Raw genomic sequence first — 20,121 nt, 5'->3', positions numbered from 1 at the left:
AAATAAAAGTCTGTCTTTACCGGTAAAGAAATTATCACCAGACAACGAGGGAGACGTTATGCCGCCTAACTCTCCTCACGTGTCAGTACCTTCGCCTCCCGCTCAGGAGGTGCGTGAGATTGTGGCGCCAAGTACATCAAGGCACTTACAAATCACTTTACAAGATATGGTTAATGTTATGAAAGAAGTATTATCTAATTTGCCTGAGTTAAGAGGCAAGCGCGATAGCTCTGGGTTAAGGACAGAGCGCGCTGATGATATGAGGGCCATGTCTGACACTGCGTCACAATTTGCAGAACATGAGGACGGAGAGCTTCATTCTGTGGGTGACGGATCTGATCCAGGGAGACCGTATTCAGAAATATCAAATTTTAAATTTAAGCTTGAGAACCTCCGTGTATTGCTAGGGGAGGTATTAGCGGCTCTGAATGATTGCGACACGGTTGCAATCCCAGAGAAATTATGTAGGCTGGATAAATACTATGCGGTACCGGTGTGTACTGACGTTTTTCCTATACCTAAAAAGGCTTACAGAGATTATTAGCAAGGAGTGGGATAAACCCGGTGTGCCTTTTTCCCCTCCTCCGATATTTAGAAAGATGTTCCCAATAGACGCCACCACACGAGACTTATGGCAGACGGTCCCTAAGGTGGAGGGAGCAGTTTCTACTTTAGCCAAGCGTACTACTATTCCGGTGGAGGATAGTTGTGCTTTCTCAGACCCAATGGATAAAAAATTAGAAGGTTACCTTAAGAAAATGTTTGTTCAACAAGGTTTTATATTACAGCCCCTTGCATGCATTGCGCCCGTCACTGCTGCAGCGGCATTCTGGTTTGAGTCTCTGGAAGAGGCTATGCGCACAGCACCATTGGATGAGACTATGAACAGGCTTAAAGCCCTTAAGCTAGCTAATGCATTTGTTTCGGATGCCGTTGTGCATTTAACCAAACTAACGGCTAAGAACTCCGGATTCGCCATCCAGGCGCGCAGAGCGCTATGGCTTAAATCCTGGTCAGCAGATGTAACTTCTAAATCTAAATTGCTTAATATTCCTTTCAAAGGGCAAACCTTATTCAGGCCCGGCTTGAAGGAGATTATTGCTGACATTACTGGAGGTAAGGGTCACACCCTTCCTCAGGACAGGGCCAAATCAAAGGCCAAACAGTCTAGTTTTCGTGCCTTTCGTAATTTCAAGGCAGGAGCAGCATCAACTTCCTCCGCTCCAAAACAGGAAGGAACTGCTGTTCGTTACAGACAGGGTTGGAAAAGCAACCAGTCCTGGAACAAGGGCAAGCAGGCCAGAAAGCCTACTTCTGCCCCTAAGACAGCATGAAGAGAGGGCCCCCTATCCGGAAACGGATCTAGTGGGGGGCAGACTTTCTCTCTTCGCCCAGGCTTGGGCAAGAGATGTCCAGGATCCCTGGGCGTTGGAGATTATATCTCAGGGATACCTTCTGGACTTCAAAGCTTCTCCTCCACAAGGGAGATTTCATCTTTCAAGGTTATCAGCGGACGGAACAAGGGCAGGGATTTTACTCAAATCTGTTTGTGGTTCCCAAGAAAGAGGGAACCTTCAGACCAATCTTGGACCTAAAAATCTTAAACAAATTCCTAAGAGTTCCATCATTCAAAATGGAAACTATTCGAACCATCCTACCCATGATCCAAGAGGGTCAGTACATGACCACAGTGGACTTAAAGGATGCCTACCTTCACATACCGATTCACAAAGATCATTATCGGTACCTAAGGTTTGCCTTTCTAGACAGACATTACCAGTTTGTAGCTCTTCCCTTCGGGTTAGCTACGGCCCCGAGAATTTTTACAAAGGTTCTGCGCTCGCTTCTGGCGGTTCTAAGACCGCGAGGCATAGCGGTGGCTCCGTACCTAGACGACATTCTGATACAAGCGTCAAGTTTTCAAAATGCAAAGTCTCATACAGAGATAGTTCTAGCATTTCTGAGGTCGCATGGGTGGAAAGTGAACATGGAAAAGAGTTCTCTGTTACCACTCACAAGGGTTCCCTTTTTAGGGACTCTTATAGATTCTGTAGAGATGAAGATTTACCTGACGGAGTCCAGGTTATCAAAAATCCGAAATGCTTGCCGTGTCCTTCATTCCATTCCAAGCCCATCAGTAGCTCAGTGCATGGAAGTAATCGGCTTAATGGTCGCGGCAATGGACATAGTGCCATTTGCGCGCCTGCATATCAGACCGCTGCAATTATGCATGCTGAGTCAGTGGAATGGGGATTACTCAGATCTGTCCCCTTTACTAAATCTGGACCAGGAGGCCAGAGATTCTCTTCTCTGGTGGTTGTCTCGGATTCATCTGTCCAAGGGAATGACTTTTCGCAGACCAGATTGGACGATTGTAACAGATGCCAGCCTTCTAGGCTGGGGCGCAGTCTGGAATTCCCTGAAGGCTCAGGGATCGTGGACTCAGGAGGAGAAACTCCTTCCAATAAACATTCTGGAATTAAGAGCAATATTCAATGCTCTTCTAGCTTGGCCTCAGTTAGCAACACTGAGGTTCATCAGATTTCAGTCGGACAACATCACGACTGTGGCTTACATCAATCATCAAGGGGGAACCAGGAGTTCCCTAGCGATGTTAGAAGTCTCAAAGATAATTCGCTGGGCAGAGTCTCACTCTTGCCATCCGTCAACGATCTACATCCCAGGCGTGGAGAACTGGGAGGCGGACTTTCTAAGTCGCCAGACCTTTCACCCGGGGGAGTGGGAACTTCATCCGGAGGCATTTGCTCAACTGATTCTTCGTTGCGGCGAACCGGAACTGGATCTCATGGCTTCTCGCCAGAACGCCAAGCTTCTTCGTTACGGGTCCAGGGACCCGGGAGCGGTGCTGATAGATGCACTAGCAGCCTCTTGGGTTTTCAACATGGCTTATGTGTTTCCACCATTTCAGTTGCTGCCTCGTCTGATTGCCAGGATCAAACAGGAGAGAGCATTGGTGATTCTGATAGCGCCTGCGTGGCCACGCAGGACCTAGTATGCAGACCTAGTGGACATGTCGTCCTGTCCACCATGGTCTCTGCCTCTGAGGCAGGACCTTCTAATTCAGAGTCCTTTCAACCATCCAAGCCTAATTTCTCTGAGACTGACTGCATGGAGATTGAACGCTTGATTCTATCAAAGCGTGGTTTCTCGGAGTCGGTTATTGATACATTGATACAGGCTCGGAAACTGGTTACCAGAAAAATTTACCATAAGATATGGCGTAAATATTTACATTGGTGTGAATCCAAGAGTTACTCATGGAGTAAGGTTAGGATTCCTAGGATATTGTCTTTTTCTACAAGAGGGTTTAGAAAAGGGTTTATCCGCTAGTTCGTTAAAGGGACAGATTTCTGCTCTGTCTATTCTTTTTCACAAACGTCTGGCAGAGAACCCAGACGTCCAGGCTTTTTGTCAGGCTTTGGCTAGGATTAAGCCTGTGTTTAAAACTGTTGCTCCTCCGTGGAGCTTAAACTTGGTTCTTAAAGTTCTTCAGGGTGTTCCGTTTGAACCCCTTCATTCCATTGATATTAAGCTTTTATCTTGGAAAGTTCTGTTTTTGATGGCTATTTCCTCGACTCGGAGAGTCTCTGAGTTATCTGCCTTACATTGTGATTCTCCTTATCTGATCTTTCATTCAGACAAGGTAGTTCTGCGTACTAAACCTGGGTTTTTACCTAAGGTTGTTTCTAATAGGAATATCAATCAGGAGATTGTTGTTCCATCATTATGTCCTAACCCTTCTTCAAAGAAGGAACGTCTTTTGCATAATCTGGACGTAGTCCGTGCCCTGAAGTTCTTCTTACAGGCAACTAAAGATTTTCGGCAAACTTCTTCTCTGTTTGTCGTTTATTCTGGACAGAGGAGAGGTCAAAAGGCTTCGGCCACCTCTCTCTCTTTTTGGCTTCGTAGCATAATACGTTTAGCCTATGAGACTGCTGGACAGCAGCCCCCTGAAAGAATTACAGCTCATTCCACTAGAGCTGTGGCTTCCACCTGGGCCTTTAAGAATGAGGCCTCTTTTGAACAGATTTGCAAGGCTGCAACTTGGTCTTCACTTCATACCTTTTCAAAATTTTACAAATTTGACACTTTTGCTTCTTCGGAGGCTGTTTTTGGGAGAAAGGTTCTACAGGCAGTGGTTCCTTCTGTTTAAAGTTCCTGCCTTGTCCCTCCCATCATCCGTGTACTTTAGCTTTGGTATTGGTATCCCATAAGTAATGGATGACCCGTGGACTGAACACACTTAACAAGAGAAAACATAATTTATGCTTACCTGATAAATTTATTTCTCTTGTAGTGTGTTCAGTCCACGGCCCGCCCTGTCTTTTTTGAGGCAGGTTCTAAATTTTAAATTATAACTCCAGTCACCACTGCACCCTATAGTTTCTCCTTTCTCGTCTTGTTTCGGTCGAATGACTGGATATGACATGTGAGGGGAGGAGCTATATAGCAGCTCTGCTTGGGTGATCCTCTTGCAACTTCCTGTTGGGAAGGAGAATATATCCCATAAGTAATGGATGACCCGTGGACTGAACACACTACAAGAGAAATAAATTTATCAGGTAAGCATAAATTATGTTTTTTTATATACAAGTAGCTATAATGTTTTGACATTTATTTCACAAATCACTTATTTCTAGCACACTGTGCACAATCACACACAGTGGAGCCTTTATTATTATTATTTTTTTTAATTTTGCACCTTCTGTTGATTTGTGTAACTTTTTGTTTACAAAGTGTCTCGAGCACGTGCTCTTGCTTATAATTGAATATAACAGTTATAATTTAATATAACAGTTATAATTTGCACATGTTGTAACTGCACATGGTCAGACATATTGCCAGGTACTGTATGCATGTTCTATATAAAATTACCCTTGCATATATAATACATTTCTACGCCGCACTTAAGCCACTCTTCTTATGAAGACGGCGCTCCTACTTTGCACTTTGTATATTTATGCTTGTAATTTTCTGTTTGCTCAGTCTCTGAGTTCTGACGTTTTGAGAACTTTGTCTTCAGCTGTCTTTTCTTCTGTTATGTGTGATCAGTCCACGGGTCATCATTACTTCTGGGATATAACTCCTCCCCAACAGGAAATGCAAGAGGATTCACCCAGCAGAGCTGCATATAGCTCCTCCCCTCTACGTCAGTCCCAGTCATTCTCTTGCACCCAACGACTAGATAGGATGTGTGAGAGGACTATGGTGATTATACTTAGTTTTTATGACTTCAATCAAAAGTTTGTTATTTTAAAATAGCACCGGAGCGTGTTATTACTTCTCTGGCAGAGTTTGAGGAAGAATCTGTCAGAGTTTTTTTACTATGATTTTAACCGGAGTAGTTAAGATCATATTGCTGTTCTCGGCCATCTGAGGGAGGTAAAGGCTTCAGATCAGGGGACAGCGGGCAGATGAATCTGCATTGAGGTATGTAGCAGTTTTTATTTTCTGAATGGAATTGATGAGAAAATCCTGCCATACCGTTAAAATGACATGTATGTATACACTTCAGTATTCTGGGGATGGTATTTCACCGGAACTACTCTGTTAAAGGTCACTAATCCTTTTTAATAACTATTTATCATGTTAAACGTTTTTGCTGGAATGTAGAATCGTTTACATTGCTGAGGTACTGTGTGAATAAATATTTGGGCATTATTTTCCACTTGGCAGTTTTTTTGCTTTAATTGTGACAGTTTCGTTTCTCTTCACTGCTGTGTGGGAGAGGGAGGGGCCGTTTTTGGCGCTCTTTGCTACGCATCAAAAAATACCAGTCAGTTACTTTTATATTTCCTGCATGATCCGGTTCATCTCTGATAGATCTCAGGGGTCTTCAAACTTCTTTGAAGGGAGGTAAATTCTCTCAGCAGAGCTGTGAGAATTCTTATAGTGACTGTGAATAAAAACGTTGCTTTGTATTTTTTATGTCAAATTTAATTATTGTTATTTTACTAATGGGAACAAACCTTTGCTAAAAGTTTTGTTGTTTTAAAGTTTGATGCTATAACTGTTTTTCAGTTCATTATTTCAACTGTCATTTAATCGTTAGTACCTCTTTGAGGCACAGTACGTTTTTTGCTAAAAAAGATTATAACCAAGTTGTAAGTTTTTTGCTAGTGTGTTAAACATGTCTGACTCAGAGGAAGATATCTGTGTCATTTGTTCCAATGCCAAGGTGGAGCCCAATAGAAATTTATGTACTAACTGTATTGATGCTACTTTAAATAAAAGTCAATCTGTACAATGTGAACAAATTTCACCAAACAGCGAGGGGAGAGTTATGCCGACTAACTCGCCTCACGCGGCAGTACCTGCATCTCCCGCCCGGGAGGTGCGTGATATTTTGGCGCCTAGTACATCTGGGCGGCCATTACAGATAACATTACAAGATATGGCTACTGTTATGACTGAAGTTTTGTCTAAATTACCAGAACTAAGAGGCAAGCGTGATCACTCTGGGGTGAGAACAGAGTGCGCTGACAATGCTAGGGCCATGTCTGATACTGCGTCACAGCTCGCAGAGCATGAGGACGGAGAGCTTCATTCTGTGGGTGACGGTTCTGATCCAAACAGATTGGACTCAGATATTTCAAATTTTAAATTTAAATTGGAGAACCTCCGTGTATTACTAGGGGAGGTCTTAGCAGCTCTCAACGATTGTAACACCGTTGCAATACCAGAGAAACTGTGTAGGTTGGATAAATACTTTGCGGTACCGGCGAGTACTGACGTTTTTCCTATACCTAAGAGACTAACTGAAATTGTTACTAAGGAGTGGGATAGACCCGGTGTGCCGTTCTCACCCCCTCCAATATTTAGAAAGATGTTTCCAATAGACGCCACCACTCGGGACTTATGGCAAACGGTCCCCAAGGTGGAGGGAGCAGTTTCTACTTTAGCTAAGCGTACCACTATCCCGGTGGAGGATAGCTGTGCTTTCTCAGATCCAATGGATAAAAAATTAGAGGGTTACCTTAAGAAAATGTTTGTTCAACAAGGTTTTATATTACAACCCCTTGCATGTATCGCGCCGATTACGGCTGCGGCAGCATTTTGGATTGAGTCGCTTGAAGAGAACCTTAGTTCATCTACGCTAGACGACATTACGGACAGGCTTAGAGTCCTTAAACTAGCTAATTCCTTCATTTCGGAGGCCGTAGTACATTTAACAAACTTACGGCTAAGAACTCAGGATTCGCCATACAGGCACGTAGGGCGCTGTGGCTAAAATCCTGGTCAGCTGATGTTACTTCTAAGTCCAAATTACTTAATATACCTTTCAAGGGGCAGTCTTTATTTGGGCCCGGTTTGAAAGAGATTATCGCTGACATTACAGGAGGTAAGGGCCACGCCCTACCTCAAGACAAAGCCAAAGCTAAGGCTAGACAGTCTAATTTTCGTCCCTTTCGGAACTTCAAAACAGGAGCAGCATCAACCTCCACTGCACCAAAACAGGAAGGAGCTGTTGCTCGTTACAGGCAAGGCTGGAAGCCTAACCAGTCCTGGAACAAGAGCAAGCAGGCCAGGAAACCTGCTGCTGCCCCAAAGACAGCATGAACCGAGAGCCCCCGATCCGGGACCGGATCTAGTGGGGGGCAGACTCTCTCTCTTCGCCCAGGCCTGGGCAAGAGATGTTCAGGATCCCTGGGCACTAGAGATCATATCTCAGGGATACCCTTCTAGACTTCAAATTATCTCCCCCAAGAGGGAGATTTCATCTGTCAAGGTTGTCAACAAACCAGATAAAGAAAGAAGCGTTTCTACGCTGCGTACAAGATCTGTTAATAATGGGAGTGATCCATCCGGTTCCGCGGTCGGAACAAGGACAAGGGTTCTACTCAAACCTGTTTGTGGTACCCAAAAAAGAGGGAACTTTCAGGCCAATCTTAGATTTAAAGATTCTAAACAAATTCCTAAGAGTTCCATCGTTCAAAATGGAAACTATTCGGACAATCTTACCCATGATCCAAGAGGGTCAGTACATGACCACAGTGGATTTAAAGGATGCTTACCTTCACATACCGATACACAAAGATCATCACCGGTATCTAAGGTTTGCCTTCTTAGACAGGCACTACCAGTTTGTAGCTCTTCCATTCGGATTGGCTACGGCTCCAAGAATCTTCACAAAGGTTCTGGGTGCCCTTCTGGCGGTACTAAGACCGCGAGGGATTTCGGTAGCTCCATACCTAGACGACATTCTAATACAAGCTTCAAGCTTTCAAACTGCCAAGTCTCATACAGAGTTAGTTCTGGCATTTCTAAGGTCGCATGGATGGAAAGTGAACGAAAAGAAGAGTTCTCTTTTTCCTCTCACAAGAGTTCCATTCTTGGGGACTCTTATAGATTCTGTAGAAATGAAGATTTACCTGACAGAGGACAGGTTAACAAAGCTTCAAAATGCATGCCGTGTCCTTCATTCCATTCAACACCCGTCAGTAGCTCAATGCATGGAGGTGATCGGCTTAATGGTAGCGGCAATGGACATAGTACCTTTTGCACGCCTACACCTCAGACCTCTGCAATTATGCATGCTAAGTCAGTGGAATGGGGATTACTCAGATTTGTCCCCTACTCTGAATCTGAATCAAGAGACCAGAAATTCTCTTCTATGGTGGCTTCATCGGCCACACCTGTCCAGGGGGATGCCATTCAGCAGGCCAGACTGGACAATTGTAACAACAGACGCCAGCCTACTAGGTTGGGGCGCTGTCTGGAATTCTCTGAAGGCTCAGGGACTATGGAATCAGGAGGAGAGTCTCCTTCCAATAAACATTCTGGAATTGAGGGCAGTTCTCAATGCCCTTCTAGCTTGGCCCCAATTGACAACTCGGGGGTTCATCAGGTTTCAGTCGGACAACATCACGACTGTAGCTTACATCAACCATCAGGGAGGGACAAGAAGCTCCCTAGCAATGGTGGAAGTATCAAAGATAATTCGCTGGGCAGAGTCTCACTCTTGCCACCTGTCAGCAATCCACATCCCGGGAGTGGAGAACTGGGAGGCGGATTTCTTGAGTCGCCAGACTTTTCATCCGGGGGAGTGGGAACTTCATCCGGAGGTCTTTGCCCAAATACTTCGACGTTGGGGCAAACCAGAGATAGATCTCATGGCGTCTCGCCAGAACGCCAAACTTCCTCGCTACGGGTCCAGATCCAGGGATCCGGGAGCGGTTCTGATAGATGCTTTGACAGCATCTTGGAACTTCGGGATGGCTTATGTGTTTCCACCCTTTCCGCTGCTTCCTCGATTGATTGCCAAAATCAAGCAGGAGAGAGCATCAGTGATTCTAATAGCGCCTGCATGGCCACGCAGGACTTGGTATGCAGATCTAGTGGACATGTCATCCTGTCCGCCTTGGTCTCTACCTCTAAGACAGGACCTTCTGATACAGGGTCCATTCAAACATCAAAATCTAACTTCTCTGAAGCTGACTGCTTGGAAATTGAACGTTTGATTTTATCAAAACGTGGTTTTTCTGAGTCGGTTATTGATACCCTGATACAGGCTAGGAAGCCTGTTACCAGAAAGATTTACCATAAAATATGGCGTAAATACCTATACTGGTGCGAATCCAAACATTACTCCTGGAGTAAGGTTAGGATCTCTAGGATATTGTCTTTTCTACAAGAAGGGTTAGAAAAGGGTTTATCAGCTAGTTCATTAAAGGGACAGATTTCAGCTCTGTCCATCTTGTTACACAGGCGTCTGTCAGAAAATCCAGACGTCCAGGTTTTTTGTCAGGCTTTGGCTAGGATCAAGCCTGTGTTTAAAGCTGTTGCTCCGCCATGGAGTTTAAACTTAGTTCTTAACGTTTTACAGGGTGTTCCATTTGAACCCCTTCATTCCATTGATATAAAATTGTTATCTTGGAAAGTTCTGTTTTTAATGGCTATTTCCTCGGCTCGAAGAGTCTCTGAGTTATCAGCCTTACATTGTGATTCTCCTTATCTGATTTTTCACTCAGACAAGGTAGTTCTGCGTACTAAACCTGGGTTCTTACCTAAGGTGGTCACTAACAGGAATATCAATCAAGAGATTGTTGTTCCATCCTTGTGTCCAAATCCTTCTTCAAAGAAGGAACGTCTTCTACACAATCTGGATGTAGTTCGTGCCCTCAAGTTCTACTTGCAGGCAACTAAAGATTTTCGCCAAACTTCTTCCCTGTTTGTCGTTTATTCTGGACAGAGGAGAGGTCAAAAAGCTTCTGCTACCTCTCTCTCTTTTTGGCTTCGTAGCATAATACGTTTAGCCTATGAGACTGCTGGTCAGCAGCCTCCTGAAAGAATTACAGCTCACTCCACTAGAGCTGTGGCTTCCACTTGGGCCTTTAAGAATGAGGCCTCTGTTGAACAGATTTGCAAGGCTGCAACTTGGTCTTCGCTTCATACTTTTTCCAAATTTTACAAATTTGACACTTTTGCTTCTTCGGAGGCTATTTTTGGGAGAAAGGTTCTTCAGGCAGTGGTTCCTTCTATATAATGAGCCTGCCTATCCCTCCCGTCATCCGTGTACTTTTGCTTTGGTATTGGTATCCCAGAAGTAATGATGACCCGTGGACTGATCACACATAACAGAAGAAAACATAATTTATGCTTACCTGATAAATTCCTTTCTTCTGTTGTGTGATCAGTCCACGGCCCGCCCTGTTTTAAGGCAGGTAAATATCTTTTAAATTATACTCCAGTCACCACTTCACCCTTGGTTACTCCTTTCTCGTTGATTCTTGGTCGAATGACTGGGACTGACGTAGAGGGGAGGAGCTATATGCAGCTCTGCTGGGTGAATCCTCTTGCATTTCCTGTTGGGGAGGAGTTATATCCCAGAAGTAATGATGACCCGTGGACTGATCACACAACAGAAGAAAGGAATTTATCAGGTAAGCATAAATTATGTTTTTTAGAGCTGCAACAACTAATCGTAATAATCGATTATGAAAATAGTTGTCAACGAATCTCATAATCGATTAGTTGGTTTGCAATTAGTTGGTCTGTGCACAGCACCAGCTGCTTCACTCCACTGAGCTCCTGCACATGGTATTGTGTTTTATGGTTATGTCCTTAGCCTAAAGGATGTCTACAGACTTTTCACTTTTTCAGGACAGTATAAGTTTACAACTACCCCTGGCTTATGTGCAACCCAGATATAATAGGAGTCCTCATTTGGATTGTTTATATTAAATCAGGTGATTTGGGACTAAGCTTTGCATGATATAGTGCCAAGCTTGTTATTTATACTTAGCCCCTAGATTGATGGGAGTTATTTAAATTGATGTGCAGTAATATCTGTTTGCACAATTATTAGCGGATTACTTGCTATTGCTGATTATATGTACTGTATAAATAAATGTGTACGGCTTTGTCCTGTTATTGATATATAGTCCTTAGCGCTTTTGATTTGTTCTTTATAGTTTTTTTATATTTTTAATCAATTGTGATAATATGTACCAGATTCAACCTTTATAATTATATATCTGTTATTTTTAGAGCGGACTAGATATTTTCACCTAACCTTATAGCTGGTTAATTACCATTGCGTAAAGATATTAAAGATCTTTTTTATTTTAGAATGAAGTTAAGGGTTACTTTGAGAGGCCCCTTGCCAAGGTGGAAGTTCTACCTCTTTTCAAACAGTTTTTGTTTTTGTTTTGCTTAATTATAAAACTGTGCTCTGCTGCTTATAAATTGTGTTAATTAACAGTTGTTAATTAACAGTTGTGTTAAAGAGACCTAATACTCATATGCTAAATCACTTGAAACTGATGCAGTATAACTGTAAAAACCTGACAGGAAAATATCACCTGAGCATCTCTATGTAAAAAAGGAAGATATTTTACCTCACAATCTCCTCGGCTCAGCAGAGTAAGTTCTGTTTAAAAAGTTATACTCAGCTGCTGCCAGCTGCAGGTAAAAAAATGAAGAAATGAACAGCAGCCAATCAGCATCAGCAGTGCTGAGGTCATGAACTCTCTTACTGTGATCTCATGAGATTTGACTTAACTCTCATGAGATTTCATTTAAACTTCCTTACACTGAATAGGGAAATAACATGAGAGTGCACGAGGCTCATCCCTTCGGCTGCCCCAGGACATACATACTAATATGCTGCTTAGAAATCCTTTACAATGGGATGTGGCTACTGAGGAACTTTTGAGGTAAAATATCTTTCTTTTTTACATAGAGATGTTCAGGTTCTATTTTCTAGTCCGCTTTTTACAGCTATACTGCATCACTTTCAAGTGTTTAAACATTTGGGTATTATGGCCCTTTAATGTAAAGTTTTAGTCTGAAGTTTATATTTACAACACTCAGTATGTGGATTATATTTAAAATATAGGAAACAATTATTGATTCTTTTTTTATCCGATTAGTCGATTAATCGAAAAAATAATAATCGTCCGATTAATCGATTATGAAAATAATCGTTAGTTGCAGCCCTAGTTTAGTGTCCTTTATAAAAGGACGGTGTATTCCTGCAAGTAGCTGATAATAGTTAATAGTATTTAATGTTGATTCAGGAACACCCTTTAAAAAGGGCTGGGATCAATTTCTCTCTCATCCTTATTTCTTCAGATGTTTTCAGGAGAAAAATCAGCTATTCCACATGATAAAATAAAGGTAAAGGAGCTATTTGTAAACAGTTTAATACATCCAGCAGGTAAAAATTATTATTGGAAACGCTTAAAAGGGGAGAACATGTTTACAGTATACTCTGTCCCTTTAAGAACATTTGAAAGAAGCTGGATTATTAACATTTGCGTTATGCGTCTATGTTGTGTCTGATATTTCAATGTTGAACTTTTTTGCATTTTTCTGCTGCAGTTGATTCCAAGTACTTTAAGGCTCCCAGAACCACAGCCAGAATTTTTCTTCTACTACTCATTACTGGGAAATGATGTCACTAATGAACCCTTCACTGATTTGATAAATCCTGAGTTTGAGCCAGAGCGAGCGTCTGTAAGGATACGCAGCAGTATAGAAGTGCTTTGCATGTATCTTACTGCACAGCCTAAACTCCAGGTAATTTTTTTTTGTGTTATATGCATGTTTTCTTAAAGGGACATAATACCCATATGCGAAATCACTTGAAAGTGAAGCATCATAACTGTAAAAAACTGTCATGAAAATATCACTTGATCATCTCTATGTAAAAAAGGGAAGATATTTATAGTTTACCAGAGTAAGTGCTCTGTAAATAGTTAGAGCTGCAGTAATGCTGCAAGTTGAGCACCCCCAAAAAAACCCAACAACAAACAAATAGCCAATCAGCTGAGGTCTTGCATTGCTTTGCAGTGATATCATGAGATTTTACACTAAACTTCCATAAACTAAATAGGAAAATAACATGACTGTGCCTGTACATGCCGGATGCACACTGCCTAGCTTGTCCTTGGACAAGTATCCTGACTGGCAGCTTTTACATGAATACTGTTTAGGTGATATTATCTAGTCATTTTTTTTTTTTATAGCTATGCTGCATCACTTGCAAGTGCTTCAACATTTTGGGTATTATGTCCCTGTAAGTTGTTCTATCTAAAAATATCCATCCATCTCTATTTTAAAGGGACATTATATTGCCAAAATGCCATACTTTAATTCATTAGAGCATGTCATTTTAACACTATAACCCTGCAAGTCTATGTGTTTAACCCTTGCAAAGGTATTAAACAGATAGTTACAAGATCTGCAAATAATTTCTAGTCCTGAGCAGACATGAGCCAGTTAACAGCAGCAGTTGTACGTGCCCCCTAATCACTGATTGTGTCTGCCTGTGTACTGCTACACATGTAAATGGTTATATTGGGGTCGATAAGGATAAATCTTTTTAAAATTTGATAGCCTGTAAGTGGTATTTGCATATAGATGTATAAAGCATTTTTTTTTTTTAAATAAAATTTTTATTAAATAGTTTTAGAGTACATATCAAAGGATACACAGTTTATATAACAAAGACATATTGCTCTGTTCCATCTGGTTGCAATACTAAAAAAAAAAATATAAACCGGAAATATCGCTTCAACTGTGTACCTAAAGGACAATAAATGCATAGACTCGAAAATAGCCCTCCGAAAAGTCTGGTCTTAGTAATTGCCCATCCTAAACTTGAATAACCCTTTTTTAACAATAATTAAAGGCAACAGATCGGAGAAGGGAAAAAAAAAAAAAAAAAAAAACAAAAGAAAAAAGAAAAGGGAAAAATAGATCTGACAGGAGTAGAGAATAGAGAAGTCTCTACCATAATATCTACTGCTATGTAATCATGGTTTTGTGAACATCTTACTGGCCCCAATAAGTACATATAAGAAAAAGGAGAGGATGGGAGACACTATGCACAGCTTATATATTGGTAAGTCGTCAGTGACTAGGAACCCGGGTCAAAGTTGTTATTATGGTGGAATTTGCAAAGTTTCCCAATAAAGTTTTGTGTTTAAAAACATGTCATGTCTATTTTGTTTGAGGTAGGAATATTCTTCCAACAAGATGAGTTCTTGTGTTCTAGTTGCCCACTCTGCAATGGTCGGAGTAATATGGGATTTTCATTTCCTGGCTATTAGGGACTTAGCTCCATTTATGCAAATTTGAAGCAAAGAGGGTCTAAGCTTGCAAGGAGTTTTGGGCCTACCATTGAACAATATAATCATGGGGGTAAGGTTAAATGTAGTTCCAAATAATGGGTGTAGTATTTTTCCTAGGGATTCCCAAAAGGTTCGCAGGCAAGGGCATGACCACCATATATGTGATAAAGTCCCTATACCCCCACATCCCCTCCAGCACAAGGGAGAAACCTCTGGGTATATTAATTTCAGTCTGACAGGAGTCATATACCACCTTGAGAGAATCTTGTAATTCATTTCAAGGATCTGGGGAGACGTCGATAACTTGCCAGTGAAGTCAAATAGTTTGTACCAGTTCTCTGGAGCCATATCTATGTGCAGCTCTTCCTGCCAGGATTGAGTGTATGTCGGTAGTGTTTTATATAAATAATCATCTAAAATTCGCCTCGACAGAGCTAAAGTTCCTCTCGAGGGAATGCCAGTCCTACAAAGCTTCTCAAATGGGGTAAGAGAGCGCATGAGCTGGGTTTTATGAGGGGAGACATGTAGTAGATGTTGCAATTGGGAATATTTCAACCAGCTAGTGAATGTACCCTCCAGGATCTCTGCCAAGTCTTGTCTAGGCTTAAGTTTCCCCTGAGAGAGAAAGTCTATCAACGGAGATGAAAACCCCAACTCTCTATAGTGAATGTCACCTAGTGTAAGATGCATACCCAACAGCAGTTCTGTTTTTTGGAAAATAGGTGTCATAGGGGAATGTTTTGTGGATATGCCTCTTATCTGTTTAATTATAGTATCCCAAGTGGAGAAAATGTGCCTATATAAAGGAGAAGTCCTAGCTTTAGAAGGGCGATATTTATCTTGTAACCAGCAGATTGGACCAACCTGAGGTGTTTTCAAGATATGCGTGTCCAGTGGAATCCATGCCTTATCCTAGGAGCCCCCTTCCTAGATCTAAATAAAGTTTGCCTAGCTACTCTCGGTTTCCGACCTCCCCAGACAAACCCTTGGGGAAATGGACGGAAGCTGCCGGAGAAAGGCAGAAGGGAGATGAATAGGGATAGTCTGTAATAAATAAAGTATTCGGGGCAATATTGATATTTTCGCGATTTGATTTCTTCCCCACCAAGAGAAGTATTTATTTTGCCACGACTGACAGTCCCTCGATATTTCCCGTAAAAGCGGGGTGTAGTTAGATTTAAACAGGGATGTAATTTTTGGTGTAATATTTACTCCCAAGTATCTAATTTGATCACTATTTAACTGATACAGGCAAACCCGGGCAAGAGCTGAGAACTTTTTTGCGTTCATAGTGATATTTAGGATGTTAGATTTCTGGTCATTGATCAGGAAATGGAAAAGATCACCAAAGCGTCGAAATTCGGCCAGTACGGCTGGGAGAGATAGAGCTGGTTCAGTTAGGGATAATAAGATGTCATCAGCATATAGACTTACTTTATAATTATTAGGTCCAATAGGTATCCCGACAATGTTGTTATTTAATCTAATGTGGGCTGCTAGGTGTTCCATCGCAATGGCTAAAAGTAGCGAGGAGAGGGGGCACCCTTGTCGCGTGCCATTACTTACATTGAAAGATTCTAAGATTATGCTGTTTACCCTGACTCTTGCAGTGGGGTTATTATATAGACTGAAGATCCTATTGATCAGTTTATCGCCAAACCCAGTTAAGGTAGATCGAAGATATACCCAATTCATCCTATCAAATGCTTTTTCTGCATCGGTTGAGGCCAGGACCATCTCTAGATTGGAAGTAACAGCGTAATCGATCAGATGAAGTGTCCTGATCGTATTGTCCCTGGCCTCCCGACGCTGAATAAAGCCTGACTGATCTATGTGGATAAGATGAGGCAAGAATTTACTGAGTCTAGTTGCCAAGATCTTGGCATATATTTTCGCATATGTATTTATCAGGGAAATAGGCCTGTAGCTACATGGTTCAAGTGGAGATTTCCCTGTTTTATGTATAAGTGTGATATGTGCCGATAAAAGATCCTGGGAGAAAAAAACTTTTTCATCTATTGAGTTGAAGAGTCTATGTAGGTGCGGCAGTAGGATATGTTTAAATGTTTTATAATATATGTTGGAAAAGCCATCGGGCCCTGGACTTTTTTGTGTTGGTAGGGAGTCAATAGCCTTCATAATATCTAGGTAGGAGATGGGTTTATCTAGAATAGAAGCATCCTCTTTCGTAATCTTAACCAAATCAGCCTCTCTGATATATTTTTCCATATCTCTAATTTCCTCGGGTATCAATCGAAGGAAGATTATATAATTTTCGATAGTAGTCGTGAAATACCGAGGCAATAGACTTACTATCTTGTACCTCCTATGCGCTCTGCAGTATAGAGTTTTTGGACGTAGGAGTTAAGCGTTCTTTGGCGTAAAGCTCTTGCCAAGAGCCTGCCAGCTTTATTCCCCTCTGAAAAATATAACTTTTTCAAATAGAATGCGTGTCTCTGAGCTTCCCTTTGTAAGTGCGCATTAAATTTGTTCCTTGCAAGTATAAGGTCTCGGTTAATTGTTTGGTCTAGTGGGTTTCTGAAGTGGGCTTGTTCTAAGTCAGATAGATGTTGCTCTAATGTACTGTATTCTGCTTTCTTACGTTTATTGAGGAGTGCTTTGTGTTTATGAAAGATGCCCCTTATTACTGCCTTGTGTGCATCCCATAAGATACTGGGGGAGATGGAATCTCATTTAACCTAAAATACTCAGTCAGGGCTTTCGAAATTTGTTCTTCTTCTTCTTCTTTTTTTTTTTTTTTTATTGAGGTCATACAGCTTTGAACATAAACAAGCTTACAGGACAATAACAGACATAGGCATATGTTTCAACAATAATAGGAGTATTAAACAAAGCTCATAATTCACAACGGACACACAGAAGAGAAGAACATTTTCACAGATAAACTCATGTGGTTGGAAATATATAAACAGGTCCTGTGTATTGGAATACTAACCTCTTTTATAACTATGACATTATTTCCCAAACCAATAGGTTGTAACTCATGGACAAGTAGAGAGAAATATGGGGGATATAGAAAACTTAAGAATAGCATTGTCTATATATGTTATGTCTATATCTGTTATGTCATAGAAAGTGGTGAAGGATGGGTGATATCCTTAGCCGCTATATTGCAACAGGTAACGGGGGGGGGGCGGAGCCAGAGCTTTAATACCCCTGAACCAATGACTATCGAGTAGACAATGTGCCTGGGGCAGTGTTTATAGTATGGAGTTAAGAAAGTCTTAGGGTTCAGAAAAGTGAAGTGAAAGCATAGAGCTTATGTCTCAGGAGGAGTTCACTGTGCCTAAATATGGACTAGTACAAATTATATACTATAATGTAATGGAGCTGTGAAACTGATTGTCATGTGAACCAACATATACATGGAAATCATTCAACCTATCACATTAAAACTTTAAAACAAAACCTCAACATGAGATATGCAATGCCAACAGTGTACTTTACAGTGCTAGCTACACTAGAAGATAAATATGTGATTAAGAGACAAGGACCACATTAATAATATATATGGAAATACTTGATATTTAACCAACCACCATTTTACAAGTGGTAGTGATGCAACAACACAAAACAATGACCTAGTAGTTCTATGGGGTGAAATAGGAACATACAGATTAAATGGCAAATTACATTAAGCCCTTCATAGTAAAATTCTAAAAACAGTAATTCAGCTAAAAAGCGGCTGCAGAAACTAGCTTATATAAAACAATTGCAAACCTATATCCTGGCCTGTATATCACCCTGTGGAAATATAGCTAACAGTAGTACTTATATCTACAGCACCTAAAAATAAATGTATACTATAGTTGAACTATACTAAAGCTAGGACTAGAATTGGTTGCAGTATAGTTATATGAGGAGAAACCTTTATTGTATTGTTGAAATCCTCCCCATTTCTTTATATACATATAAACAGGGGAAATCATACTTGAAAGTTGCATATCACTGTTAAAACCTGAGTTCAGTAACAATCTAGATGAGGCAAGGTTAACAATTGGGATTCGGCAGTTACATGCATTCCTGTCAATAAAAAATAACTTATGTGGACATGCCGCCTCGGCCACTGGAGGCATGCCCCTTGGTACAGGTCAGGGGTTTTAAATGGGTGAGAGCATATAGAAAGACATGTTAGAAATATGTTACTGGGCAGATAGTTTCAAACAACTGCGAAGTAAGCAAGGTAATGGAGGGGAAGATGTAGTTTACACTCTAACACGCAACACTAACAACAATAGTGCAAAAAAGAGACCTCCGTAATATAATGGGATAATAAGGCATTATAGGAGATATCATATTGTATACTGTAGTAAGGAGACAAAACTTGTCATCACCTCAATATCAATTACTCCTAAATGCACATATAAGACATTAGACAGTTGGAACAAAAATTGTCCTGACCCATCCTCTGACACATAATTGCAATATAAATGACATTAGGCTCCTTATTACTTACTAGGCTCCATAACTTGAAACTGATAGCTCCAGTTAGGTCAGGATGAAAAACTGAGTACCTATTATAAATTGCTAGCTAGCCAAACAGAATTTAAAATGCTACTTAACATGTTTAATTTACTATACAACTGCAGAATAGCCCAAATAACCTCCATTTGTCTAAAGAACACATGTATAAAGCTGTAAACAGTAGTAACTAACAAATACCAGTGGGTCACTTGCCGATATCACATCCACGTTATGGAAACAGGAAAAGGAGCATGCCGCAACAAGACAGAAAATTCCTATACTGCCATCTAGAGGGCCAGAAGGAAAGTGAGCTGCATATTAAAATAAGTGAAATATCTTTTGTTATTATCGAGAGTATGTAGAAGAAATCTGTAATATGCATTGATCCTCAGTCTAAATCTCCTATATTGAGAATGATAGTTGCAACGTATGAACAGGAATGTTAGTTTTAAAACCAGAATCATTAACGTAGCTTTTCTTAGCATAGATGGTTCAAAAGAGTCAACAAGCTTGTAGAGCCGACATGTGGAACTAGCTGGAGTACTTCATACTTAGTATTGTTAGGATGGAATAACAAGTCTCAAATCTAGGAGCTTCAAATGCGCACAGTTTATCAGCAGGCTGTGGAACAGAGACCGCCATGTAAAAAGACGGCCTATTCCCGCCTGGTTAAATTATATGTAGAGGAGCTGCTCGCATGTAGAAAACTATCAGGATACACACTGGGACCTCCATTGGTCACAAGACGCTGTCTCCAGGCCACTGCCGATCCCAATCGACCTCTTGCCAGCCCTATAATAAGAGGCTGTTGTCTCTTTTGTACGCAACATTGACCGCTTGCTATGCCATGTGGGGTGCTGCATGATAGTCTCAACTGAAGGGGTGTTATTAGCAAAGGTCTCTCTCATTGAGTGCATTGCCCCTGAGACAGCTCCCACATTGTCAATCTTCTGCTCTTGCATAGAGCGCTGATCCCGCTGCCGGACAACCGCTGTACCCCTCCCAGTATTGGCAATGTCTGAGATAGAAAGATCAG

General features: G+C 41.2%; 1 protein-coding gene across 1 annotated transcript in view; it reads left to right on the top strand.

Annotated features, from left to right (window-relative positions):
* The window catches only part of CEP120 (centrosomal protein 120), a 340,556-nt gene that overhangs the window by 58,031 nt on the left and 262,404 nt on the right, over window positions 1-20,121 (top strand). The window contains exon 6 of the mRNA XM_053701613.1: window positions 12,847-13,044. Coding sequence (XP_053557588.1) covers window positions 12,847-13,044 — 198 coding nt within the window. The remainder of the gene's footprint in view (window positions 1-12,846; window positions 13,045-20,121) is intronic.

This window comes from Bombina bombina, chromosome 2 (assembly GCF_027579735.1).
Source record: "Bombina bombina isolate aBomBom1 chromosome 2, aBomBom1.pri, whole genome shotgun sequence".
Classification (NCBI taxonomy): Eukaryota; Metazoa; Chordata; class Amphibia; order Anura; family Bombinatoridae; genus Bombina; species Bombina bombina.
This window is presented reverse-complemented; position numbering and strand designations above follow the sequence as displayed.